Source organism: Limanda limanda, chromosome 16, assembly GCF_963576545.1.
Source record: "Limanda limanda chromosome 16, fLimLim1.1, whole genome shotgun sequence".
Taxonomy (NCBI): Eukaryota; Metazoa; Chordata; class Actinopteri; order Pleuronectiformes; family Pleuronectidae; genus Limanda; species Limanda limanda.
Window position 1 is genome coordinate 21,398,070 of NC_083651.1, and position 26,756 is coordinate 21,424,825.

Here is a 26,756-nt window from a genome sequence, read left to right on the forward strand (position 1 = left end):
TTTCCTATGATAGTTCATTTGTCCATCAAAAAATAATCAATGTTCTACAGTAGGGTACCCTGATCTTCACTTCAATCAAAGTTATGAATACACAAAAAAAAAACGAATCATTAATTCAGTTTACAGCCTTCAAGAAACCTCCGAGAAATCCAGGACCGTAACATGTGTTGGAAAATTGATTACAATTCATGCACCACATCAGTTGTTATCATTTTTTATATTATTTTGATTGGTTTGATTTCGTTTTAGCCACAATTCACCATGAGACATTTCCTGCTTAAACTGCAGCTTCATATAAGACGATGTTATCAATAAAAATGAAAATGGGAAAATGATGAATTACCGTATTTCCAAGCTGTGAAGGCAGATTTTTTAGTCCTGAAATATACTCATTTGTAGTTTTGAGACTTTTAATACATTGGATTGTTCTTTAACCTGGTATTAACGGAGGACTGAGTTCTCACCCAGGCACTATTTTATCATTCCTCCTTGGATGCTACATCTACATTAGATATATAACAAATTTAAATAGCAATAACAAAAACATTGAACCTACTGTGCTGCAACATACATGTTACATTCTGCAAAAGATGTGTGTAGGAATAAATACAGTATTCACTCATCAAGTGAAATGATAATAATTGGAAAATTAGAAATTAGAAGATAGTTTTATTTTGAACCCAGCAGCTGCTTGCTTGTTATTTTGGCAAAATGTTTCATGCTGCATTCAACCTGAGCGTTTTACAGTTTTATTCCTGACATCAATACAACAGACTCAGGTCATCAACGGTCAGTAACATGATGGCAGGACATGCTGTACGCGGAATGTAGCTTCTGTTTTATGACACTGGACCTATATCTTTAACAATATGTTACATTACAGGTTGAGGCCTGAAACTGCAGGGGAGGTTGTGGGAAATTTAGCAGAAAATAAATTCTTTCTTTGCTATAAATTATTTGTAATATATTAAAATCACACTATAACAATAAATGCCCAAAATAATTCTTTTCATTCTGATTTACAATACAACTTGACGTTGTGACGATCTGGGACTTCACAAATATATACAGATGGATTCAGAGGAACAATGTATGTTATTGAAATCATTTGTAAGTGAGATTATAAGGTATGACATATAAAAATAGGTAATTCTGGATCTGCATTAAAACACACAGTGATAGATGTTCATGGAAGAGGTGTGCAGTAGCTGATCAAATGTTTTTTATACTGTTCAATCGAACAATGCTGTCAGTGCAGCATTAAAATTGTTCCTTGTCAGACTTGTTTGTAATACATACACATACACATACATTCACTAATATTAAGTCAAGTACAGAAAATGTCCCGCTGTAGTGACTTATTACTGTCCTACCGGTCAGTTGTATATTAGTGATGAATATCTGAACTCCTTCACACACAGATCAGATGTGTAGAGCAAGAAAAAAACTAAATGACGACAAAAAATGTAAACAGTCCCAGAAAACTGGAAGTCTGTTTAGTGTGAACTACCTCTCCTGCACTGAAAATATATATCCCAACTGTACACACCACTCTCAAAGAAGCGAGAGGCGAGGTTACAAAAGAGGGATCTTTGATCTCTATGCAAGTTATTAGCATATAATAAACTTAATGTTGTAAGAGATTTTTTTCCCTTACTATTACTCAGAGCTTTCGGACCATGTGATTTTATTTGAGTTATGCGGACAAAAATATAAAATCACAACTGAGTCATGTAGTGCCAAAGGCTTTTTTCTCTGTTTTCACACAGAGAAAATAAGTAAGCCGAAGTTCATTTAACTAGAAAAGACAAACTTGTCGTCAGGTTTGTATTTGAGCTGCTGCAGCTGCTGACTGGTGAGCCTAAGGTTTGATCTCTGCCACGGAGGTGAGTCGAACTCGGATATATTTAACTCCTCTGTGTCTCATATGGATGCTCTGATATCAGTGCAAAGCAATCAAAATGCACCACTCACGCCACCATATAAAATGCTAAAAACATACTGAAGTGCAAGAAAAATATTTCGAGTTTCAAAATACGCTCCCCAGCCGACAGTATACACAGCTTCTGTCAGTTCTCAACTGCAGATTTTTTTTATAAAACAGCAGTTGCAGCACTCAATCAACCACGTACACACAGTTTAAATAGGCACCAGTAACTTAATTAAATTTGGACCAGAACAACAGTGTTTTTGCTCTCGTAAATCCACTGTTAATTTGCTATCATTAATGCTGCTGAGCCATTAGAAGCATAATAAAATTATTATTCGTTATTAACCTGTGATTTTCCCTTTAAAATGTGGTCATGTTTCAGACTAAATGAGTTAGTTCCCTTTGCCTGGAAACTTGACAAATTTAGAGGACAAATTTGACATACAACACCTCACAGGCTAATTCCAGTCTAGTCTAACAAATTAGACTTTTGGAAAATATTGTAAATGAAAAAAAAACATTATAAGCTCAACTGGTCTATTACAAAAAGTGTTGCTATAGATCCACAGTAGCCATTTATAGCCATGTTATCGAGACAATAATCTGGTTTCTAACATGTCCACAAGAGGGCGATGCTTTACTTTCCTATATACACTGTCTTCAATAGCAGAGAAAGAACACTGGAGTGTCGCAAGGTAAACGTAAGGATGAACAATGACTGAGGTGTCAGACATCCTTTCCTGTGTGTTGACATAAGGTAAAGGTGTAACACTGTCTCCTCCCTTTGCTCTGTCTGTGCAGCCTCATTGCAGATTCCTGGTGGCCACTAGTGAAACCCTGCTGGTTTTACTGATTTGTTCTGGAAGCTCTTGTGAATGCAGCACTGAGTCACCACTGCGGTTTCTAGGTCTGGTTGGACTGTTGGGCGTCCTCCTACCTGGTCCTACAAAGTGGACTCATGTTGGATCTGGATGTAGCAGGCCTGCAGCAGAAACAAGTGGACATGTTTAAAATCCTGCTGACAACGCTTAAGAGTTGGTTTAACTACATAAACCATTTCAAAAATACCTAGAGGAAAAAATGTGATGGAGATGATTCTATTCTAGATTTCAAATATGTATATGTGTGTGTGTGTGTGTGTGTGTGTGTGTGTTGTCACCTTAAGTGTTGTGAACATAAGACCCATCTCTCCATGCTGAACGTTGGGATCCATCAGATCTTCTATCAGACTGACCTCAGCTCCTAAATTCCTGATCCTGGAGAACGGAGCAGACAATATGTTTTAACAACCAGTCACACCATGTGTCACTGTAACTAACCATTATATTTTACACATATTGCGAAAAACGTCACTGGGATGAATCTAGTTTTGAGCTTTTTAACAGAACAGTTTCCATTCCAAGAAGAAAAATGACCAGCAGTGAAGACATTACAGTAACAGTTCCACCTTATTGTTGGTCCGAGAAGAAAAATCCCTCATCTTACTTTGTGTTTCTTGTTCGTAGTATTTTCAGTAAATAAGAAACCAACTGCAGAGTAGACAATATGCAGCCTCTTCATCTACTAACAAGGTGTGTGAGTGGGTTTGTGTGGGACATTACACACCTCGCTCTGAGGACCACGTAGAGGAAGAGGGGGAGCAAGTCATCCATGCACCACAGGAAATTACCATCCTGCATAGGTTTCACTTCCTGGGTCAACTCCTCAAACGTTTTCTGGATGACCAGGAGTTTATCTGAAGGAGTGAAAGTGGTGCTGCATGTGCAGGAAGACAAATATTTAATTCATTGGTTACATACTAACAAATGAACTTTAAATGTTGTCACTGCTGTATGATTAGTGTTTAGTATCTGCCCCATCAGGTCACATTAGTTTAGGGGACACTGATGAGGAGTCATAAAATGGGACCTTTGGTAGAATAGTGTCCCAACAGTCTCTGTCTCTTCATGAATTTCCATTCTTCTTATCTCAAGAATTAATTTAAATGTAACCTAGCAACTTTAACCTGAAACCACAAATAACCTCTGTTGTATTAAGTTTGATGTGAGCTGTGATCTTAAACACACACTGATAATCACACAATATTTAGATAAACAGGATATATATACTGTATTAATTTGTTTTTATGATGTTGCCAGTATGTCATGTCAGTTAACATGGGAGCTACCTGATTTGTTGGAGTGTCTCTACAGCGGAAACAAAGCAGGCATCTTTACTGCTGGACACAATCTGAGACAGAGGCAGAGAAAAAGAGTTTAAGAAAAAAATACATTCTAACTGTAGGTTGGGCTCAGAGTTAATCTATTAGAGGAAAACAGAGAGTTGGAATCTGACCTGCTTTTTCTCTCCTAGAATTGACATCCACACTGGCCAGAACTTCCTACAAGAGTGGAAAAAAATATGACTACTCCAGCAAATAAGACAAATATATTTTGCAAACTCAGTAAAGTGCTATGCTTCGATGCAAGGACACACTACATATAAGTGTCTGTATGTGTGTATGTTTTGCATGTACATACTCCTGCACTCCCAGGAAGCTGAGCAGGGACTGGTCGGGCTGCTTGTTGAGTCGGATGATGCGTTCCCAGTACTGGGCCTCCTCCGGCTCTTCCTGCAGGGAATACAGGGTAAAGAGAGGAGGGTAGAGTCGAGGGAGCAGCAACGGGAGGAGCAGAGACGAGCAGCTCACCACCACAACGCTGGAGAACAAAGGTGCAGGTAGAGGAGGGAAAGACAGATGGAGGTTTAACATACAACAGAGATGGATGAGCTGACTAGGAAATGTGGCTGGGTTATAGACTGTATGTGTGTGTGTTGTCACTCACCCTTCTGTGGTAGAGTTGTGTCTGCTTTTGGATGGAGAGGCAGGGGGTTCTGGGATGATGCAGCCATCATCAGGTAACCCAGGAAAAAGAAACCTGCAGACGAAGACATATGTTTGTAAAGTGTATTTCTTATGATGAACTAAAGTATGTAACATAAATTGTATAAGAGAGTGTAATATATTTTGGATTTCACCTTTGGTCCATTTAGCCTCAGGGTTATTTATCATGACAACAGGCTCTACCTATGTTGTTTCTGTCGTTGCCATATTGTTTTTTGTTGTGCTGGAAAATGATCAGCTGTGGACTGAAATATCAACCCTCACAATACCGATAAAATCAATATAGTCAAACACTAGCTCAGAGTTAAACTTGTAGTCATTGTGTCCACAGAATCAATCAATTGGATTTTATTCGTATAGCCTCATATTTTCCTCACAGGGCAGATCTGATAAATTCTACCTCCCTGCTGCTTGGCTTGGTTTACTTAGGTCGCTTTCTAATTTCACTAACCAACAGCAAGAAGAGGTATGTTTTGCTCCAGGTCCCCAGGCTTCCACCCACAGTGAATGGTTGTTTGTCTCATGTATGTCAGCCCTGTGATGGAATAGCGACCTGTCCTGTACCTCGCCTCTCGCCCAATGTCAGCTGGGACTGGCTCCAGCTCCCCCCCTGTGACCCTCAAAGGATAAGCGGTATAGATAATGGATGGGTCCTCGCTTCCCCAACTCATGTCACTTCCTCACATCTTAGTTCCTCCCAGCAGGTGATGTGAGAGAGAAGAGATGTGAGGAAGAGCACCGGGAGTGAAGGAGGTGTGTACACCAGACAGGACGTCCGCGCTCCCTCTGCTGTCATTTTGAAGAGACGGCAGCTTCCCATGATGCACAGCATGTCAGCTGTCAAATGTGTAAAAATAAGCAACAAAAAGAAAAACAGCTGGTATCGGTTGACTGCTGCAACACTTATAGATACATGCAGCACCAGGGTGTCAGAGAATAATGACAAATAAACAACTGTACGGAACAGATGTAAGGGACCAATAAAACAGCTGTTAGTATGCTGAAAGAAAACCTTAGCGCAATTACTTTGTGAAAGAACAAAAAGGACAGTAGATCTAATTTCCTTCTCAGGCTCAGGTTGATATCAGGCTGACTCATAGCTAGGGTTGGTAATCCTGGAAAAGCTAGCAAGACCAGGCTATACAAAAAAATGCAACCAGTTCATGCGACCCCCTCCCATCGGACCTCTCGTCAAAGCTACGTCCATATGAATGTGAACCGCCTGACAACTGCTAGAAGACGACGTTTCCTTTACTCACAGGCTAACTTCTAGCTCCCATCTTTGTTTCAGCAGTGTATGTCTCACCGGCTGAAGACTTGTCATTTTGAGTGAGAGCACGGAGGGTAGTGAGTGTGGCCATACTTTCCATCTGAATGACCCAAACTTGGAATAGAAAAAGAAAAGAAGAGAAATACCTTCTGGGGTACAAGGGAACAAATAATCCAAGACTTTTGTGATTCTTATACTACATGCGAAATATGTTCTATTTTGTGGAAAACATGTGGTATTGCTACTGGTGAACCAGTTTCCAGGACACGGTGGAGCAAGGACAGGGGGATGAGTAACTTGTCAGAAGGGAGAGAAACTTTGGTCTTGTTTATTCTCCCTTTTCCAGTAGAATTCAAGAAGAGATGAGGTCACCAGTAAGAGAAGATTCATCTGACCTGGTAAATTCTGTGAAACTGGCCTTTTCTCACTCTCTGTTTGGTTTGCTTTATTAGGTTTTCAGCAACATCGTGATTGCACAGATTTTTCACATGAACCTGAGTTGTTCATGTAAATTGTTTAATGAATCATTTTAATTCGAACCGTGTGTGTGCTCTGTTTTTGTCTGAACCTTGAGTCAGAACCTTGAGTCAGTGCAGTGACTCTCTCTCGTTTTTGCCTCCCACTACAAACATATCACAGCATGAGCTGAAGACTACAGCCCTCTGTTCATACCTGAGCCAAATGATTTGGCCTGAGAGGCAAACAAATGAGAGACCTCAGGAGCTAACTGTACCTGACAAGGCTGAAGAAATGGATGAGGTAAGCCTGGACCTCCTGGACAGCCTGTCTCAGCAGCCTGCGGTTGGATCCCACTCCAACATAAGTCATCCTGTAGACTGTTATCAACGTCTCCACCAGCCAGCCCAGAGGGTGGATGGGAGTCTCACATGCCTGACATACAACCACACACAGAAAAAGATAATTATATTTTCTATGTCAATATCAAGTATTAAATGTCAAGTGATGTATCAGTGACAAAAAACACCAGATAGCAGTTTTTTATCAGCATGTCGTTTCAACATCTAACTTCTTAAAATCCTGCAATTAAGTGTTTCCAGTGACTGTAAATCATCATGATCTGCAGCTGTTGATCAACCCAAGCCATAATCCTCAGTGTAAACCAGCTGTTACAACAGTTAACAACATACTCATAATGTCTCATTCATCAGCAATGCGGCATCCCACTGATGTTGTGTCCATACAAAGTTTTACAGTTTCAGGTCAGTTTGAGGAGATGAAAAAGAAAAGACTAAACCAAAGACTAGAGACATTTTGATAGCCTGAATTAGGTTTTAGGAAAAAAACACATGTATATATATATATATATATATATAGTATATATATCAAGGGACATTATTACTTTGTTGTAGCTAATGTTAAAAAACATTGTAAATGGTCTGAGGTTTGTTACGTTTCTATTGTAAAATTGTTCAATGGACCGATCATTACAAAGACAGAGATGCAGAAAGTTCACTTGTACCTTGATGAGATATCTTCGTATGTTGTCAAAGTTTGCAGTGGTGACAGCTTCTCCTTGCTGGGGAATAAACTCCAAACTCTCCAATGCTTTACTCTGAGACCTACTGAGGTTTGGACTACAGACACAAAAACAACACGCACAGAGATACATTTTCATTTATGCGAGTATGGACTTATATTTGCTTCAGCGTGTGTTGATATATTTACCTGTGTCGTTGTGCAGTTGTTATTGTGACAGCGATGTTCTCCCAGGCTGTCGTCCTCTCTCCTCTCCCAGCTGCAGTGCAGCCAAGTCGACTCCAGCATTCAGTAAACACACAGCCCCACCTCTGAGCTGAAGGCACCAGATACTGACCCAGCCTGCTGCACATGCACACAGAGTTTCACACATTTTAAACATTTGTTTCACACTGAAAGTATAATATCCTGTTTTTTGGTAACATCCAACAGTCTCCCTTTAATCCTCAAAAACACAGAAAAGCACACAACAGTCTGCAGAGGTCAGACGTGGCTGTTAAACAGAGGTGCGCTCGGATGAAATAAGTTCAGGATGCAGGTTAATTGCTGTTTCTAGGCGATTCAATTTAATACTCACAACAGGCTGTTTCTCTCTTTATTGTCAGGTTCATCAGCAGCTGGTTTGGTGTAAGTTCCGACCACTTTCAGGCCTGTGCTCCACTCTCCACTGAACAGTCCCTCCAGACAGTCCCCGTTAGCCAGAGACAAAACACCCTGAGGAAGAACAAGGGAGGAGTCGTTGTGTGAAGACTTCTGTAATAACTTCACTAACAACTGTCATCTTCTACATAGGTAAGGATTTAAGTACTGAGAGACAAAAAATAATAAGTAGCTAATCTTCATGTAGCCTTTAAAGAATTGTAAAGGTAACTTGACTGAAACACCCAAGTTTTGAGGAAAATGACGGGTATAAAGCGGGACAGAAAAAGGAGACATAAATTATCTCTACCTTCCCATTGACAGTCCAGTCATCAGCAAATTCCCCATGGAAAGCTGTGTCGTCATCTGACACCAACAGCCCTGGACCCTGATCAAAAATACAATGAGTCAAGCTTTATGCAGTCATATCACAAATCCCCATTGGTTAACTTAAATGCCCCAAAATTGCTTATTTGAGAACAATTGAATAGGAGCAAGGTGGCTGCAGGAACGACGCTGTGTAAGACGGAACACTTAAAAAAAACAGACGAATATAGAGAAATACATTTTAGAATAAAGTCCAAAGTTATGATGGACTATGTTGGACCTTATCAATCTATTACAGTAAAAACAAAGGAAAAAGTCCATATTTCACACACACACACAAAACTCGGACATGTGTAAAGAGCCTTTTGAACTTACAATCATCTTGTTCTCCCTAAAAGTCCCTTCATAGTACACACCGTACTGGGTGACGACTACAGCCTGGCCATTCCTCTGGTCGTCCAGCCACATACCCATATACTTCTCCCCTCTGGGAAAAACACATGAGACCAGTCACTAATGACAGCAGTGTGTCAAATGAAATTTAAATTAATTCACTGCACACTTTTCAGTACAGTCAGAATGACAAATGACTGTTTGGAAATCTGCCTGTTTGCAGAAATTATTTTTCACTTCCAACTGAAATATTTTGGGCTGACAAGTACATATATAATTGATTGACCACAACTGGTAAATATAAATTTCCAACTTGTAAAGGCTGAAAAGCTTTCTACTGGTTTGTAGCAAAGGAAATAATCAGACCTGGTGATGTCATCGTGGACTCCATATCCTGTCTTCCTGTCCTGGACCCACTGTCCAATGAAAACGCTGGAGGAGGTCCTGGCCTGTTTACCCGAGCTCAGCATGCCGTAACCCTGCCGCTGCCCTTCATAGAAACAGCCCTCGTACACCTCGCCGCTGGCATACCTGGGCAGGACACACGGAGGCATGAATGCAGCCCTGTGGTCATGTCTAGAAAAATACACCAAGACTGCCAGGATTCTGTCATTTCTCACACAGGTCACTGATTGAAAAGAAAATAACATAAAGAGGTGATGTAGAACCCTAGCCCCAATTCTGTTGACTTGCTCGGACCCAAATTACTGCTGATGACAAACATTAAACAGGATGAGAAGTACACTGTTCAGTTCATATGCTAGTTACTTAGTAAAAAGTCAACAGAAAATAGTGCACTAACTTGTACTTGCCGAAACCATGGATCTTGCCATCTCTCCATTGTCCTTGGTAGCAGTCTGGCTTATTAAGCACTTTGTTAGGCATTACACGCTCCCCATAGCTACAAGAGAAATACAAAGTATACAGGAATGTTGCAGCAATAGTTTCAACTTTACCGGTCAATCAGACTTTTACAATCAGACTCAAATTGTATTTGTAAATAGCAAAAATCTGGTTTTAGTGAATCTGCTAACTAAATGTTTAAATTATTATTCAAGTTGCCTACCCAACATTATTTCTGTATCATGTAGACATTATTTATTTATACAAGTTCATACATATTTGATGTTCCATTCACATATGTCCCTAAGGCTCAAGATATGATTCATGTTGAAAATGAACAGCATTTTAAGCAGCTCCTTTGTATGACACCATGTTAATGTACTGACCCATCCTCCAGTCCGTTCTTAAAGTTCCCAGAGTAAGTTTGTCCATCTGGCCACTTCATGGTTCCTCTGAAAGAAAAAACTGTATCTTACCATTTGTATACACTATTTACACAGCCAGTATTAAATTCTGTGGTTATGTAATTAGTTTCTGCCAAAGTCTGAATCAACCAAATGCGCTGTACTCTGAACTCATCCCGTGCAGATACACTGATAGCTCATTAATTCCCTATCTCCTTGCACCACAAATCTCAACTAGTTTGAGGGCTGAACTAGAGACACCGTGTCCATCCTCACACTATCTTACACCACTGGTTCGGCAGGTTTTAATGAAATCAAATTGCTGTTATCATTGTGTGGTGCAATTCAGATATGAGCTGGGAACAAAGCATTACATAACATGTAAGCTCTAGAGATGGAGACTGAATAGGCCCATGCACGCACACGCAGACACACAAATATCCCAAGGCTACTTGGGCGTCCTGCCCAGGTAGATAAATCACTCAGTTTCAGCATAACGCCTAATTTCAGACAAACTCCTTCTTGGACGTACACCTGTCTGAGTTTTGTGCGCTGAGTTGTCATTAGTAGCTTCAGTATTTGCAGCACCCACCAATAGCCTGCATGTGGGGCCTGTAGGGGACATCTGTTAACTATAGCTTTAACCTTGGTTGCATTCTCCTCCTCTAAACTGCCTCATTAGTCACGTAACATGCCTCCCACCACAACAAAATTCCCATCATGTGGGAGGCACTGAACAAACGTCCTCCCTAACCTGCCATGAACTCGTCCAGCCAGCCAGCCCCCGGTGTAAAGGGCGTCTTTAAAACTTCCTTCTCCAGTGAACGTGTAGGTGGCTGTACGAGATATTGCTGTCACCCCAGGCGATGAGCCCTGACCTCCACCACCCAGCACCTGATCCAGCGCCTGGTTTAGAGATCGTAGCCACTTGTTCTGCAGAGCGGAAAAAATGTTATATATACATATATATATATATATATAAATATATATATATATTTTGATGTTTTTTTTTTAATCTGCAGTTCTTTCTACATGCACAAACTCCTGGCATTAATGTATGCCAGGAGAATATGTTTGTATGCTATAAACAAACCATAAATGTACCTTTTCCTGTGGTGTTGAGGCAACCAGGGTGAAACTCTCTTCTGGACATGTTATCTTTATGGCATAGCTGAAGACACACAAGACAAGGACAAAGATTAACTTCAACATATACACTCAACAGTGTTTTTATGAGAAAGATCTGAGAGTGAAGTGCAAGTCATTAACATAGACAGCAAAATGACAGAATATGTTTTGATAATTTGTTTCTGGCAGGTTTATATGTTCACACCTCTGAGGAGATATTTGCTGCTTTCTTGACCTGAGTGAGCTTCAGTAAACTCAAAATCAACCATTCTAAAGAAAATCTATTCAGGCCTAAATGTTGTTGTGGCATAGGCAAACAAATCTGGTGCTATAACATTACATTATGTATTTATGTGCATCAGTTATGTGAGGTTTAACATTCATAATTTGGATTTTGAGGAACAACAGACTCACAGTCCCCTGGTGTCTGCAGTAACTGGTTTCACCCACAGACAGGTCAGAGGGTAGACGTGATGTGTGGAGAACTGCAGGGGGGGACAGATGGACAGACAGACAGACAGAAGGAGAGTACGGGTTAAACTTTCTGTGTGTGGATCTGAAAACTCCCACACTCCGGATATCAAACTTTCTGCGATTGCAAAACGAGTATGTTCAGAAATTTCATGAGTGTGCATCTGCGGTTCACTGTAAGTTGATAAGGGAAGTACCACAAAACCTTGCATTCTCAGTTTTACTATACAGTATATGCATGTGAGGGAACTTAAATAAGATTAATGAGCTGTCACTGTGTACCACTTCCTGAATCTGCAAAAGATGTGTCACTAATTCCCTCAATGGAACATGACCTTCGTGGTTTATTATTAATGTCTCCACACCACTTTAGTGGTCGAGACAAAACCTAGCTATATACATTTTTTTATTATTTCTCACAGTATACATTCAATTTTCCAAATAGCTAAAGTTAGTTTGAAGTCTGATCAAGTTAATTTAACCTGAAAAGAACTACAGGAAGGTAGGAAACCTAAAAAGTCCCAATGTGTGATGATGAGCAACCGAAATGGGTAAAATTATTTATTGGTAATGCACAAAAACATAGCTTAAAATTCATTTAAATATCAAAATGTATCAGAAATCTACAACACAACACATAAACCCAAACCACACACAGGAGAGAGAAGCAGGGAAGGTTTCTCCACTACCTGCAGTTTATCAACAAACCACCCCACACCAAACACACAAGGGCTCAGTAGCAAACTGTACACAATCCGGACTCATCCTGTTCAAAGCTGCAGATGTGGTTATGTCTCGGATTACATGCTTTTGAAAGCTGGAGTGCAGCAGAAAGTTGCATTCCTTTCACCACAAACTGACTAACGCTAATGTTACAAACGCAGCTTAAGTCAAATACACACACGCACACAGTGAAGTTTGTTTTGCAGCAGCTACAGTTTAGACATAATCAGCCATCAGAACAAAATATCATGCACACCACAAATACATTTTAACACAGGTCATTTGTAATGCTAAGGATCACAACATCCACAATTTTCAAGTCAAATATGAATCAGATTACATATTAGACACCTTGTACCCTTCATGAAGGTAGGAGGGCTGTTGTACTAAACTCCATTAGTTTTTAGCTTTGTGTCATATTATCTGAGAGTTTAACAAGTATCTGCAGATTTCTGCGAATCAAACTGAAACCATCTGGAAGTAGTAAAACTGTAGTGGAGTTTGGGCAAAGAGCCCCTTTAACATTACACAATGCTCTGTGTTAATATTCATATATTCGCTAAAACCACGCGACCCTTGCAAGAGTGTGAGAAGTGAACAGAGGCCAGCCCAGTTACAGTATGCTGCTGCAGCGACAAAGCTCAGGAAGGCTACTGGTTGGTGGGAGGTGAAGTTGAATAAACTGGTGTCAGAAATACTTACAAAGTTTTGAGAGGGAATGGCATTCTGAGTGAACGAAAGAAACAATGTAAACGTTTAAAAGATGGTACGTAGATGATAAGAAGCACAAGGAGGCCGGACATGAAGCTTGGTCTGGTCTGAGCAAGGCTGACGTAGAGCCTGTGGATTTTCTCTGATGTTTAAGCAGTTGCTTTTTACTGCTTACAAGTTTAAATCATTTGAAAAGTTACACAGAAGGATTATACTACTGGTAATGTTGGCTAATCATATTTACACATTAACTTTTGTTGGGCAAACTATCTGTGTTTGCATGTGTGTTTGCATGAGTGTTTGCATGTGTTAGTGTGTATGTACCTGTGTGTGCACCAAGGCATCGTTGAACAGTATGAACCAGTGGTTCGAGAAGCGCCCGGCCTTCTGCAGAGTGATTGATCTGTTGCTGCTTTCACACACGACACGACGGTGCGGGAGACGCAGAACCTCCTGAAAAACAAACACGCATCCACAGCTCCGTAAGAAAGTCCGGCAAACTCAATGAAGAGAAAACTGCTAAATGTTTTCTACTTTGGAAAAACAGTTGGTGGCAACAATAAATCCCTTAATTTCATAATTAATATCAGGGTTAAATTGCATACCTTTTTGACTTCTTAGCTGTCAAGCTATGATTCTACCAGTTCGGTGAACTTTCAATTACATTTCCCCAAAATAGCCCTGTACATGATTTCTATGAAAGACGCGTCCGTTTTTTTCAAACAAACGTTTAATTTATCTTGTGAACAGAAACATCCTTATCCCCGTGTTGTGAAAAGGGTCTTTTGCAGTTCTTATCAGAAATGTAAAATCTCTGATGGGTATCTCATCAAACCCGTAGAGTAAAGAAGAGAGATGTAGGTTATAATAACAAAACTTGAGAGTCGTTCTCACTGTATTTTTTCCAGAGTGGCTCTTCCAGAAGAGAAATGTGGTTTCAGCCTCTTTCTTCCTCCTCAGCAGGGACAAAGACAGGGACTCATAGTGACTGCATCCCTGATTGAGGGATTGATACTCCTCAGTTATCTAGGGGGGGGAGAAAAAATCAGAACACATAGAGTTGTGGTGTCGGCATCGTGCAGTTACGGTAATAACTGACAATATATCCACAGTTACTCAATCATGGGAAATACAGAGAGGAATAAAAAGAAGCAAGTGAAAGAGATGGGAACAGGAAGCTCAAAAGAATGACTGAGAGAAAAAAGCGAAACAGAAAGAGGAGAGAGGTTCATCCTCACCACATCGTAACAGGATCCCAGTTTGAGCAGAACTCGGCTGTATTGGCGGAGGTGTTGCAAAGGCCAGTACAGCAACGGAACCAGATCAGCATCACCAGTGACAGACTGATCTGGAACACACAGCTGGGCGAACAGGCTGTGCTGAGAACCTAAAACCTCACTGGATGGAGAAATAGGATACTCTCAAGACTTAGTTATCTGCAGGACATTTATCTATTGAATACTAAATATATGTATTGTTTTAGTTAATGGAATCTAATCCATTTACTTTATTGATCATCAAAATCTTTTCATGGAAACATTGAGGTGGTTTTTAGACAGAAATAGAGTTGCTGTGACTCTCAGCAGTTGCTCTCGCAGGTCTAATTACTGAGACTGCAGGAGTCTGTTTGTCTGAAGTGTGCAGGACTGAACATAAAGAATAAAAGGAGCTTACAGTGAGAGTTTATGGAGTGACTGGAATCCCCCCATCACGTGGAAGTTTCCAAGTGCAAAACAATACCTGAAAAGATAGAGAGCTTTTATCAGGGATTTTCATTTGAAGTCAAACACTAGATAAAGTGGAAGAATGCCAAATGGATGACCTTGGTGAAACCAACTTACATCAAAGATAGAACCTTTTATTTATTTATTTTACAACCTTTTTACAGTCCTTCCCTTCTTGCACTATCTAGTGTCAACAGAAACTTGATGTTTAACTGTATTTACTCGGCAAGTCACCTTCCTGGTTTGTGTCATGAAAAGATTGCAGACTGTGCAGGCAAGAAGAACTGACTTGAATGCCTAAGCCTGGAGTGCAGTCAGTGCAGATTTTGTATGTGGTGTGTGTTATTACAGGGGGACTTAAAGCATTGGTGTTTGCCCTCGTATCGCTGTGTGTTGTCTGAGAGATGATACATTAAGAATACAAAAAATGTCAATTATTCTATTCGTTGTTAAACAAAGTGGGATGAACACAAAGTAAATGAGAGGAACAATATAACAACTAGAGGGGAAGTGGGAAAAACACGATAAACAGAGACTTAGAACAAATGAAAACACATTTGCCTCCCAAAAATCAATGTAATAATGGAGAAGGATACTGTAGATTGATTTGTCTGTTTGTTAGTATAATCAAATGTTGATTATACCGACCATGTACAGTAGAACAGTTAATGCACCATGCAATCGATTTGATTGGCATTAGATTTAACAGAGAAATTAGGAGTAAACAAATGGGAACATAAACAAAGCATAACCGTTACAGATGAAAGAGAAAAAAGAAGGTTTTGAAAAGCAAATATAAGCGGAAGAATTAAAGGTGGACAGAGACAAAAAAGAGTGAACCTTACTCTTTATAAATGTCTAGGAAGTCATCAGTATGTGTCAGTAGGGGAAGAGACTTGACATCAGCGCCCTGCACATCATGCAGGAAGAAGCTGAGCGACGTGGCGTGTCGACCAATCAGGATGCTCAGGCGGACAAAACTCTCACAGAGAGAGAAGAAGAGATGAGTGCACGGCTCACCTAACGTGGGGCACACACCCTCTGTGGAGGAGACACAAATAATGCATTCATTATTTCACATATCATTTGTTATATTTTGACGGCTGCCTCACAGCAAGAAAGTGCTGAGTTCAAAGCCCGGAACCACCGGGACTTTTCTGTGTGTTTGCATGTTCTCCTCATGGATGGTTAGATTAAATTGTCTGATGGTGTGAATGTTAGCAGGAATGTTTGTGTTTTTTTGTCAGCTCTGTGATTGACTGGTGATCTAAGTCCTTACACCCGATGTCAGCTGGGATTGGCTACAGGCTCCCATCAACTCCCCTTATCAAAACCCCCCACCAGAAGGGGTCAGAGGTGGAGACACAGAAGTCTGTCTCACCTCTGATGCGTAGCGGGGTGAGGAGCAGCTTCCTGGTGTTGCTCAACCAGCAGTAGAAGTGTCTCTCTCCGGAGGCCAGCTCGTGGATCGCTGAGATGAAGCCCATGACATTCTGGTCTGCCAACACTGCACAGCTCTGCCCACCACAGGACACACTGCTAATGTAACCCATCTACACACAGAGACAGAGAAGAAACTAATGTCATAAATAAATGGACGGCATGATTGTGTTTTCCTTGAGCCTACAAACAGAAGAAGGTAGACGAGGCTTCTGTGTGTATATAATTAGTGTTAGGAATGTGGGATGATCATCTATCTCTGCCCACTCTAAGATTGCGGTAACATTAGCAAGACACATGTCTTTGTTTTTCTCATTAATAAAAACTGTCCTGGGCTTGTTTCTTGTTCTAACCCGAAGGTCGTGGGTTGATCCCTGGCTCCTCTAGTCTACATACCAAAGTGTCCTTGGGAAAGATACTGAACCCTGATTGCCCCTGACAGCTGTACCGGCAGTGTGTGAAAATGCAGCATATAGTAGCACTGTATAGATGCGAATGGGTGTAAAGCGCCAATTCGTCAATTCGTAATGTGACTTGTATCAATAATTCCTTTATTTATCTGCTGCTATGGGATTTCTCCTGCTTTCACCGGTTGTTCAATTTCATCCCACCAGCGGAAGAAAAAATAATAGCAACAGTAAATGAGAGTCTTTTGTTTGATGACACTATCCTGCCATGACCTCATGTTACTAGCCTGACGTTGTCAGACTCATTATTCTAGTCAGAATATGAGTCTGAGACCGCTCCATTGGGCTGTGATTATGGGGCGTGTTTCAACCGAACCAGGAAACCAAGTGCCTCTTCGCTCAATTGGATAGACCTACAACCAATCAGAGCAACGTAGTATGTGACGTATGTCAAGCGACGCATAGTTGTTTTCAGTTGTCTGTTTCAGGAGTTTATTCACTCTCTAAATAAATCAATGGAAATGCTGCTAATGCCGCTCGTATCTCCACCGGAGGCAAAGCCCCCAGGAAGCAGCTGGAGACCAGGGCTTCTTGTGAGAGCCCCGGCCGCCGGCGGCGTGAAGAAGCCCGCGACGGATCTCTCTCAGAGCCTCGCGACCGGCCCGGTACCGTTACCGGCCCGGGACCGAGGCTCTGAGAGAGATCCGTCGCTACCAGGAATCCACGGAGCTGCTGATCCGCCAGCTGCGCTGCAGAGCTCCGCTGTCATGGCTCTGCAGGAGGACAGCGAGGAGGAGAAACGGGGGCTAATCGTTTTTTTCAAGCATTCACCTCCTTGTTGCGCCAACATTAACAGCGTCCCAACCTATGTGTCTTTTGTCTCATATGTGCTGAGGAGCGTAGCGCCCCCCCCACTCTCTTTTTATTTATATGACTGCTTGTGTGGCTGCAGCATCGGGGCCAGCTGATAAATTAAACTTTTTATGAATCCCGTAGGAGGACGGCAAAAACATCTGTTCGATCTACAAATGCCTTGATCACGTTCCTCTGTTCCTCTTTCAAAATGAATGCGCTGTCGATGTCTGCTGGAACAGACTCGATGGCAGCATCGACACATTTCAGCTCATAGATATAAACACTATATATGTTTATGTCTCAGCTCTCCAGGCAGCGCTCTCTGGTGACGTGGTTGATTACGTCACTGTAGATCATCTGTCAATCATCGTATAAAGCCCGCCCTGACGATCTGATTGGTCCGTACAGCTTCTGTACGAGCATAGTTTCTCCCAAACGGAGCGATGCCAGACCGAACTTCCCGAACAACAAATGTTGTGGGCGGGGCTAAGTTCGTCTGGCACCCAGGCTATCATGTTACTGTTGTTTATGAGCCAATCTTTGTGCAAATTCAACATACTGAACAAAGTCAAACGTGAAAATTAAAATACACCCATCTTCTTTTATTGAATGCTTGCTGAGTTTTGTGTGGACGGCCGCTGCAAATTAGCTGAGTGGTGCATGTCATTGCTTGATGCTTTATAATTATACCATTGAAGGCAAACACAAACAAAATAGTTCAGTGTGTTTTTAACGTACAAACCTCCATGCACAAGGGAAGCAGGGTGGGTCTGACTGAATAAATCTCCGCCCTGCTGGGTGACCTCTGGCATGACCGTTGACTCTTGTTGGACTTCTCATTCTGCGCTGATAAAGACTCTTGATGCTGGCCACAGTACAACAGGATCGGCTGGACACAATCTCCGTCAGCCAGCAGGAGGGAGTGGCTCTGACCGGCTGACACGTCCCAAACCCGGAGACCGTCAGACAGCTACAGAGTCCCGCCAGAGACAAAACATAGTGGGCTATCAGGACATTTACTAAATGACAGAATTACAGACATAAGCATGTGAGTGATTATATGGCAGAAAGTATGAATGAGTGAAAGAACAGGACCGGCTGACAGACCTTCGCCTGCTGAGGAACCGTGACAGGGCTGTTGACATCACCCAGCTGTCCACACATGTTGCTGCCCCATGAATACACCTGCAACGCACATTATAGTGTGTCTGAGTGTGCTTGTGTGCTTCACTGTTTGCTAGGACCAATTTGATGCTAACATTTAGAAAATTTGAAAATTGTGGTATGTCAATGAGAGTCATAACATAATGAAGTGTGTGTCTGTTACCGTGCACTGAGCACTGACAGCCAGTGAATGGTGGGATCCTGCAGCAACTTTAATCACTTCCTCGCCTGTTAAAGACTTGATACACAGAGGCTGGAGTCTGGACACACGCAGAGAAAGAGACAAACGTACAACATACATACAAAGTCTTATAGATTATTTCTTTTGTTGTATATTTGAAGGTTAAACTATATTTTAGGTCATTAATTTCAGTATTATATCATAAAACAAAATTAATATAGTGTCTTAATATCTGAGTAATACAAAGGTTTTATGGAGTAAGATACAAATTAGTCATTTACAAACACTATTCTATGTCCTAAGAATTGCTTTTCAGAAGTTTTCAGATCAGGTAAAAGTTTTTTACACATATGTATTACATGCAGACTATTACATTGTTATTCTCACTACAAAATGAGAATTGACTTATTATCAAATCATATCTGCTGTCTTTTATTAAGGGATTTATTCTAAGTACTTAATGTGCTTCTAACACTGAATCAGAAGAAACGGATACAAGCAGTTTATATCACTTCTATGTTTTGTTTTGTTTTCTCTGGCTGAGAACATTTTTAAAAGCCAGGATATATTATACGTGTGTGTTTGCATGTCCAGACCTAGCAAGCTGATCTCCATGACCCAGTTGCCCCTCAGACCCGCGGCCCCAGCTCCACACTTCTGTCTCCAGAGACGGCAACCCGTCACCTACATCCTCTGATGCTGCAGCATGGGTCCGACCGGCAGAGGATGGCTTGCAGGGACATGGCCGCCGTCGCCGTGGCGACCCTTAAAGAAAAAACACATGATCCTATGATAAAATCCAATATGATGATAAAAATCAGTTTCTGTTCATTGGATTTTGCTGTTCATTCAAGAGTTTTTTGTTGTTTTTTCAGGTATGACTCAGTTGCTGCAGCATCAACTTCAATGAGGATACAGGTTTGCTTTCTTGCTGATGATAAGATCCTCTCGCCGATCTGTGAACGGAATATGTACCTAGTGCTAGGAGTTAGCTTAGCTTGGCTGAAACAAATAGATTTAATTATTTTAATTTGCTTACCAAATAGCATGTTTTACATGGAGTAACATATTTCTTGGTGAACAGCTTCTTCCAGTCTTTATGCTGATCTAACTCTCCTGTTTCATATTTAGAGATTAGGGCATCAACCTTCCTTTCTGACTCTTGACAGTGAATAAGCATATTTCCAAATCCTATAGTCGAGTTGTTCACACCCTACCATTCCTACCATGGGTGGGTGTTCCAGGCAGGGAGCATCTCCTGTTTCCTGCCGTTTTCCCCCACTGATGTATATTTGTAAGACTGGAGCTCTTTTGCCCCTGCAGCCCCTTCTTCTCCGCCTCTAGACAGAGCCGAACTTCATCCAAACACACAGGGGAGGAGGAGTACGGCCCAGACACTCCACTGTTACTGTCAGGGAGAAGATCATACACTAGAGGTGAGAGCAGGATCAGGTCGGAATCATAGCACAAATATTCAGGGTGTGTATCGGAATGGCTTAACATTCCAGCATTGTCTCATTCACTTCAACAGTTTTCATTGTGTGCAGAGGATTTTAAAGTGAAGTGACACGGAATCAGAAGAAGGTAGATGAGGATCCTGTTGTTTTAGTAGCTTTGAGTTATAACTTCAAGTCATGTACATGGTATAAACTTTAATTAAAACTTATCTTAATTGCTCAAATGATACCTTTGCAGTTTATTTTGTTATAAAAATAGTAACCATAAAGATTGACAGTGTATTTCCACATTCATGGCCAAACAATGTGTTTTACTGTCAGTGAAATCCTACTTGGTGGTTTGACTTTTTATTGGCGATTCGTCTTTGTACCTGGAAATGAGAAGATCCGTGGAAGGAGTTGAAGAAACACAGCTGTCATCTGGAGAGAAAGGTGGAGGGACAAAGTCACACATGTCAAGGTACAACTCAAACAATTACAGCAAGAGAATGAATAAATGAAGAATTATAAAGTGCACAAGATCGAGCAAAAAAGAGACAAACAAGCAAGCAAAGACTGACAGATGAATACTGAAATTTGTGAGAAAGAACAATGCAACAGATTTCTGAGTAAGAATAGAAGAGGATAAAGAGATAAATGAACGAATAAATTAAATCATGTCAGAACAAAGTAATGAAAAAAGGCTCAACCAAACGGAAACATAACAAACCTGACGTGTGACTGCTCAGTGAGTCAGTATCTCCCGGCCCGGTGATGGGCTGCATCTCTAACGAGTGACCAGAGAGTTTCTTCAGGATGTTCTGGAGCTCCCTCTCATCAGGAAAAGCTGAGTTCTTATTGGCCCCCCAGCAAGGCAAAGGGTGGGACACGGGGCGGCCGTCAGTCTGAGTTAGATGTCCGTCTAACTCCAGTAACTTCCTGAAGTTGTGTAATGCAGGGAGACCAAAAAGAGAGAAACAACAGAAAGAGAAAAATATTAAAAGCAAAGGGCAGACACGTAGAAACAAAAAAATAGAGGGATGCAAGAGAGAAACTCATAAGTTATATAATTCTGTACGGTGTAGTGCTGGATTTTCCATCTCCAGAATATGGGCATGAGCCAGCTCCAGAGCCAGGGCTGCTGCCAGCTGACCTCCCCACAGGATGGAGCCATCGTCTGGGATCTCTTCTCCTGGGAGTCGTCTGTGAATGCAAAGCAGACAGAGGCAACAACCGCTGCTTTAACAACTGATCCTTTTAAAAGCATCTAGACACGAGCAGACAGAAAAAGTAATGTAGGGTTATAGCAGCTGGAAAATCTAATCAAAGATCCTATGATAGTAGCTCACAAAAACAACAATTATTTTGCAGCCTCTAGATGATGTGATTGTTTTCCTTCCTTGTTGTTGAGGCTACATCTAACTTGTAGTGCAAATTTCTGCACTATTTTTATCGTATCCATTTTGAATGTATTTATGATACGGAGTTTGATTTCGTCCTCTCTGAGAATTTTTACCTCCCCTATCAAATCTTCAGACAGCTCCACACCCAGCGGACAGTAGTGAGCATCATCAACTGTTAACGATTCCTCCCTCTCCGTCACTGAGCTGTGAGGTGAGTGGCCCCGCTCCTTCTTCTCAGGGGGCCTCAGGGTATTGTTGTTTTGAGGAAGTAAACTGCGAACCAGGGCCAGGCTGTGGTAGGCACCACAAGCCACCTGCAGGGATACAACAGAGCTGGTGTTTCTGGAAGTGGAACATAGTTATTGTATTTTAAACATATCAGTGAAGATATCACGGTGACCAAGTACCTGAATTACATGTCTGCCAGCCAAGTGCTCCACCTGGAACACAGATAATAATATAGGTTTACGTTAAAAGGTCGTTTCAAATGCTCACATGCACACAGCTCAGTTTTAGAAGAGTTGACAGTATGCTCAGTTAAACAAATGGTAAATACAAATAGAATAAATTAATTAAAACACTATATTTATTCTGACTTTTTGACATCTGACTAGGCTCCTGAAATTCAATCACATTACACAAACTTACCTTCTGTGGTCTCCACACAGGGAAGTTGTTTGTGACCAGGCCAAGTTGGCAGCCACTGCCCCAGGCCCACAACTCATTCTGGGACGACAGAGCCAGGCTGTGCTCCCGTCCACAGGCCAGATCCGTGACCCGAACCACCGCTGGAGGAACGACCTCACTGTCCACGACACTGACCAGGCATGGCTCTGAAACTACACAAGGCCAAGGCATGATCATCACACACATGCACATTCAGCGTGTAAATGCAACTTGAAGAAAATTTACACCAAAACTATAGAAACCTATTTTTATCTTTGAATAATCTATCTATGTTGCCCTGACATACATTCATATTTTTTTAAAGATCGAATACGACACAATATATTGCTAGTTGGCATAACAAACCCTTTATACAGTATTAGGATATGTGAGATGTTAGGATTACAGCCAGGCCTTTCACACATATCTGTATCGGCATTTGAAAAGATTTATTTTACAGAATAAACAATGCAGAAAAGATGTGCATTTGATAACATTTGATATTATTAAAATGTATGTTCTTTTTTTAATTCAAGGTCGATAAATTAAGTTGTATTTTTGCTTTCGTTTAACTGTTAAATATCAATCCCTAATTACTCTTCTTTGTCATAAGGGTTTGATAGTGAAAACGTCATTGACAAATTTAATACTATATATTTATATATAGGCCAATATATATTATTTGGAAATCTTTCTCTCCCCAATGTTCGTATCGGTCTGGTTTTAGTTGGGAATGTGTTAACCAACCTGTGATGTTTGTGACAGTGCCCTTCTCAGTCAGGCCACACTGTCCTGCAGTGTTCTCCCCCCACATGTACACACTGCCCTGCTCACTCAGCGCTCCACAGTGGAAGCCGCCGGCTGCCACACGCACCACCGACTTCCCCAGCAGCGACTCCTCCAGCACCGGAGCAGACAACGGGATGCTCAGATCCCTCCATAGCAGCTCCCCGAAAGAATACACCTGACCGCCTGGAGGATAACAACAACATTACTTATCCAATTGTCACCGTGTTACGACATTTACAAAATAATTTGTCACCTGTTTACGCATGCAATTCACATTCAGCACTTTAGATGACCCTACTAGACATTATTCAAAATCTCAAAGTCCTCATGTTGTTAAGATTTTTAATGCATTTAGAAATGATAATATGATGATGTGAGTCCTCACGTGATAGCTCTGAATTTTCCAGCTGCACTTCACCACAAATCCTCACTCACCCTGTGTCAGCAGGAGTCCATGGTGTTCTCCCAGGGTGACCTGCAGGACAGGCCTGGAAAGCAGCACTCTCCCTAGAGAGAGCTCCTGACTGGGCCCCGCTGACTGCCAGATGTGGAGAAGTCCTCGCTCTGGAGTTGTGGGGACCTTCTCATATGCAGGCCTGTAGTAAAACACAACAAATGTATCAGTCAAATATTAGATAATTCTGTGCAGAACCTCTGTCCAGCAGAGTTTCACAATTTATCCTTAGAATTGAGATCATGATTCTCTCCGGTTAACAGCAAGACTAAGTTAAATCCATTGTTGTGTATTTATTTGTCCTTTACACACAATTTCTGACACTGTCTGTGAATCACAGCCGGATTGTGGTATGAGTTCTTGGAAAGTTGAATTGAATTCCATTTAATATGTCGATCAACCAGTAAGTGCATGTTCACATCTGCAGGCCCTGACAGGAAGTTATGTGTTGAGGGAGGATACTAACACATGACTGAACAGCAAAAATACTCTTACCGAACCAGCACACTAATATACTGGAGAAGTTTAAATTGCAAACATTTTATTTTAGTGCAGCCTGATAATGTATCTTGAAATGCACTTAACATATACATAAACAGGAGAGGAACAAGACTGTGTGTGTCATATTTACCTCTCCTCTATGTTCTCCATCACTTCAGATGCTCCATCCCACTGGACATTGATGACATCTTTACTAGCATTTCCATCAAAGCTCTGCGTTTTCTTTTCACTGAGAACAACACATCCGTTTGGAGGAAACAAGTGAATCCTCTGTCCTGCTATTGACGCCTCTGTGGTTCATCTGGCGTCAGGCACTTGCCTATAGCTTACAAGACATAAGAGGAAGTATTCACATTATTACTTAACTTGACATAAAGACTGACATATGCAATAAAGACAGGAATTCGATATGTAAGTTGGTTCTCCTCTGGGTCAGGATCAGAGAAATGTTCTAAACCATGTTTGTGGTGTATTGTTTTTTAGCTTGGTCTTTTTCCTTATACGACTTGCTGCATAATCTTTGGCCCTAATTTCCCCACAAAATATGTTTGTGATGCATCAAACACCAAAGAAAACTCCTTATATGTTGAAACCCTTTTGGGAATAAACCTGATCCTGATTTAATTTATAAAAATATTTTAACAATAGTTCAGACTGTTTTGAAAAGCATCATCATCATCAAATTGATATCCAGCCATCTAGGCAAAACCTGCTTCCACTTCACTTTAATAAACCAAACCTTAACTCAATGTTCCCTTTTTAGCTTCCTGTGTGACTTAAAACCTAATTTTACCATCTTCATCGCGGTGTTCAGAAACCATGACTTCACCCACAAGAACGCAGAACCATTTATCCTTAAAGGAACATCATGGGGGATTTAAAATGGACCACATGGGATATTTTGTCCAATACTAACCCAAGAGTTAGAGATATGTAATGTCACATGTTATGTTGGGCGTGTATAGAAACTGTATTAGGTTTGACAAAAACATGTTGATCCAATGTCTTCCACAATGGACACAATGTGCAAACTGAATTTGAATAACCAAGACTGAATCACATTGCAAGTCCTTGTGGAAAACGTATATGTGGTTAACCTGAGAAAACAATTTGACGATAAGTCAATTCTCATTTTGTAGTGAGAATAACAATGAAATAGTCTGCATGTAATACATATGTGTAAAAAACTTTTACATGATCTGAAAACTTCTGAAAACCAATTCTTTGGACATAGAATAGTGTTTGTATATGACTTATTTGTATCTTACTACATAAAACCTTTTTATTACTCAGATATTAAAACACTATATTACTTTTGTTTTATGATATAATACTGAAATTAATGACGTAAAATATACTTCGATATGCAAAGATACAATAAAGAAAAACGATTAATTCTTCAACCTTCTGTTTGCAAGATCAAGTTCGAACTGTCATATTTACAATATTAATTTCAGCCATATCCCAAACACTAAACCATAAGTGCCTACAGGGGAGGGGTTTCTTTTTATCTTAACTTTGTACTGATTATATGTAACACCCCAGTGCTGACAAGTCCCAACAACTCAGAGTTTAGCAATGGCGACGTGCACATGTTATGTAAAGCGCTTGACCATCCACAGAGTAATAACTCAGTAATAACACTGATCTATTCCCTGATCTATTCCCGTGTCTGTGGGGAAAGCTCGTCACGTGATCACAGAGCTCCAGGGTTTGTTTCCCCAGATTGTGTCAACGCTGCGACTATTGATGTGTTTGAGCTCAGTAAATAAAGCCTTTCAGAACCGACCTGGCAGATTAGAAACAACAGACGTGTTCGGGGCCACCGACAGAGAACGAAATAACTTCAATACCCAGCTGTCAGTGTTGTTATCGTCATGTTTTTCCCATGTGGTACTTTTATATCTCCTGCTTCAGAAGTCCTGTGTCGTCGCTGCATTTTGAGGGTGAAGCTAATAAGCTAACACACCGAGCCTCGAACTAGCTCCATGCTAACGCTAACTACAGACGCAAACTAAACTTACCGACGTGCCCGTGTCATCTCTGGAGGAAGACGTGTGAGATGCAGCGAAGCCGGATGAGTCCGGGATAACCTGCGAGTCCCTGCAGAGGAACACGGATCTACGACTAGTTGGATGAGGTTAAATCAGGGCTGCGCAGACAGAGCAGAAGTTGAGTGTGACAGTTGTGTTTGTTGTGAAGCAGTGTGACGGAATCCGCGCAGGGACAAACCGCGCGGCGCGGCCACACCTGTTGCCGCTGCCACGGAGCTCCGGTGAGAGGCGGTGGTGTTCAGGAGGAGGTGTCACTCTGAGGAATATTACAGTGCAAGAGGAATTTCGTACTATTATTGTTATTCACTTAAATACCAGGATTTCTTATTATTGTAGCACTAAAACGCAATTTGAATGCCTTTTCACTCAGAATGATATGATATATAAAATATTTTCAAACGAGTACATACTCACCACTGAATAAAATGCAGTGACTTATTAATACATATACTTATATATTAT

At 41.1% G+C, this 26,756-nt stretch overlaps 1 protein-coding gene across 3 annotated transcripts; it reads right to left on the reverse strand.

The window, feature by feature from the left end:
* Positions 1–649: 649 nt before the first annotated feature.
* LOC133021318 (alsin-like) lies at positions 650–26,465 on the reverse strand. Of its 3 annotated transcripts, none has more exons than XM_061088103.1 (41): positions 26,265–26,465; positions 24,371–24,565; positions 23,721–23,881; positions 23,244–23,468; positions 22,479–22,669; positions 22,238–22,270; positions 21,944–22,144; positions 21,506–21,630; positions 21,158–21,366; positions 20,820–20,868; positions 20,218–20,399; positions 19,588–19,756; positions 18,974–19,070; positions 18,754–18,831; positions 18,389–18,616; positions 16,326–16,497; positions 15,790–15,985; positions 14,895–14,960; positions 14,459–14,618; positions 14,115–14,246; positions 13,545–13,673; positions 13,212–13,235; positions 11,730–11,800; positions 11,292–11,358; positions 10,942–11,120; positions 10,170–10,235; positions 9,743–9,841; positions 9,307–9,471; positions 8,923–9,034; positions 8,531–8,608; positions 8,159–8,295; positions 7,771–7,923; positions 7,565–7,679; positions 6,818–6,975; positions 4,756–4,848; positions 4,450–4,629; positions 4,265–4,310; positions 4,098–4,159; positions 3,536–3,685; positions 3,090–3,186; positions 650–2,912 (listed from the first exon to the last, which is right to left on the reverse strand). In XM_061088103.1, exons 2-41 carry the CDS (start codon positions 24,388–24,390, stop codon positions 2,874–2,876), a joined length of 4,914 nt encoding a protein of 1,637 aa, XP_060944086.1. In that variant the 5' UTR covers positions 24,391–24,565; positions 26,265–26,465; the 3' UTR covers positions 650–2,873. The 3 variants fall into 3 exon arrangements, with proteins under 3 accessions (XP_060944086.1, XP_060944085.1, XP_060944087.1); XM_061088102.1 differs by having other exon boundaries at positions 7,771–7,926; positions 26,265–26,463; XM_061088104.1 differs by lacking the exon at positions 13,212–13,235 and having other exon boundaries at positions 7,771–7,926; positions 26,265–26,462.
* Positions 26,466–26,756: the final 291 nt, after the last annotated feature.

What these genes read in the sequence shown, in the direction of transcription:
- LOC133021318 (XM_061088102.1), bottom strand. Translation starts at nt 24,390, where the DNA reads ATGGAGAACATAGAGGAGAG. An exon ending in TCACTCCATAAACTCTCACT is followed by an intron (nt 14,619 to 14,894) that starts GTAAGCTCCTTT and finishes TTCTCCATCCAG; the next exon opens with TGAGGTTTTAGGTTCTCAGC. An exon ending in ACTGGACTGTCAATGGGAAG is followed by an intron (nt 8,296 to 8,530) that starts GTAGAGATAATT and finishes GTTCTTCCTCAG; the next exon opens with GGTGTTTTGTCTCTGGCTAA.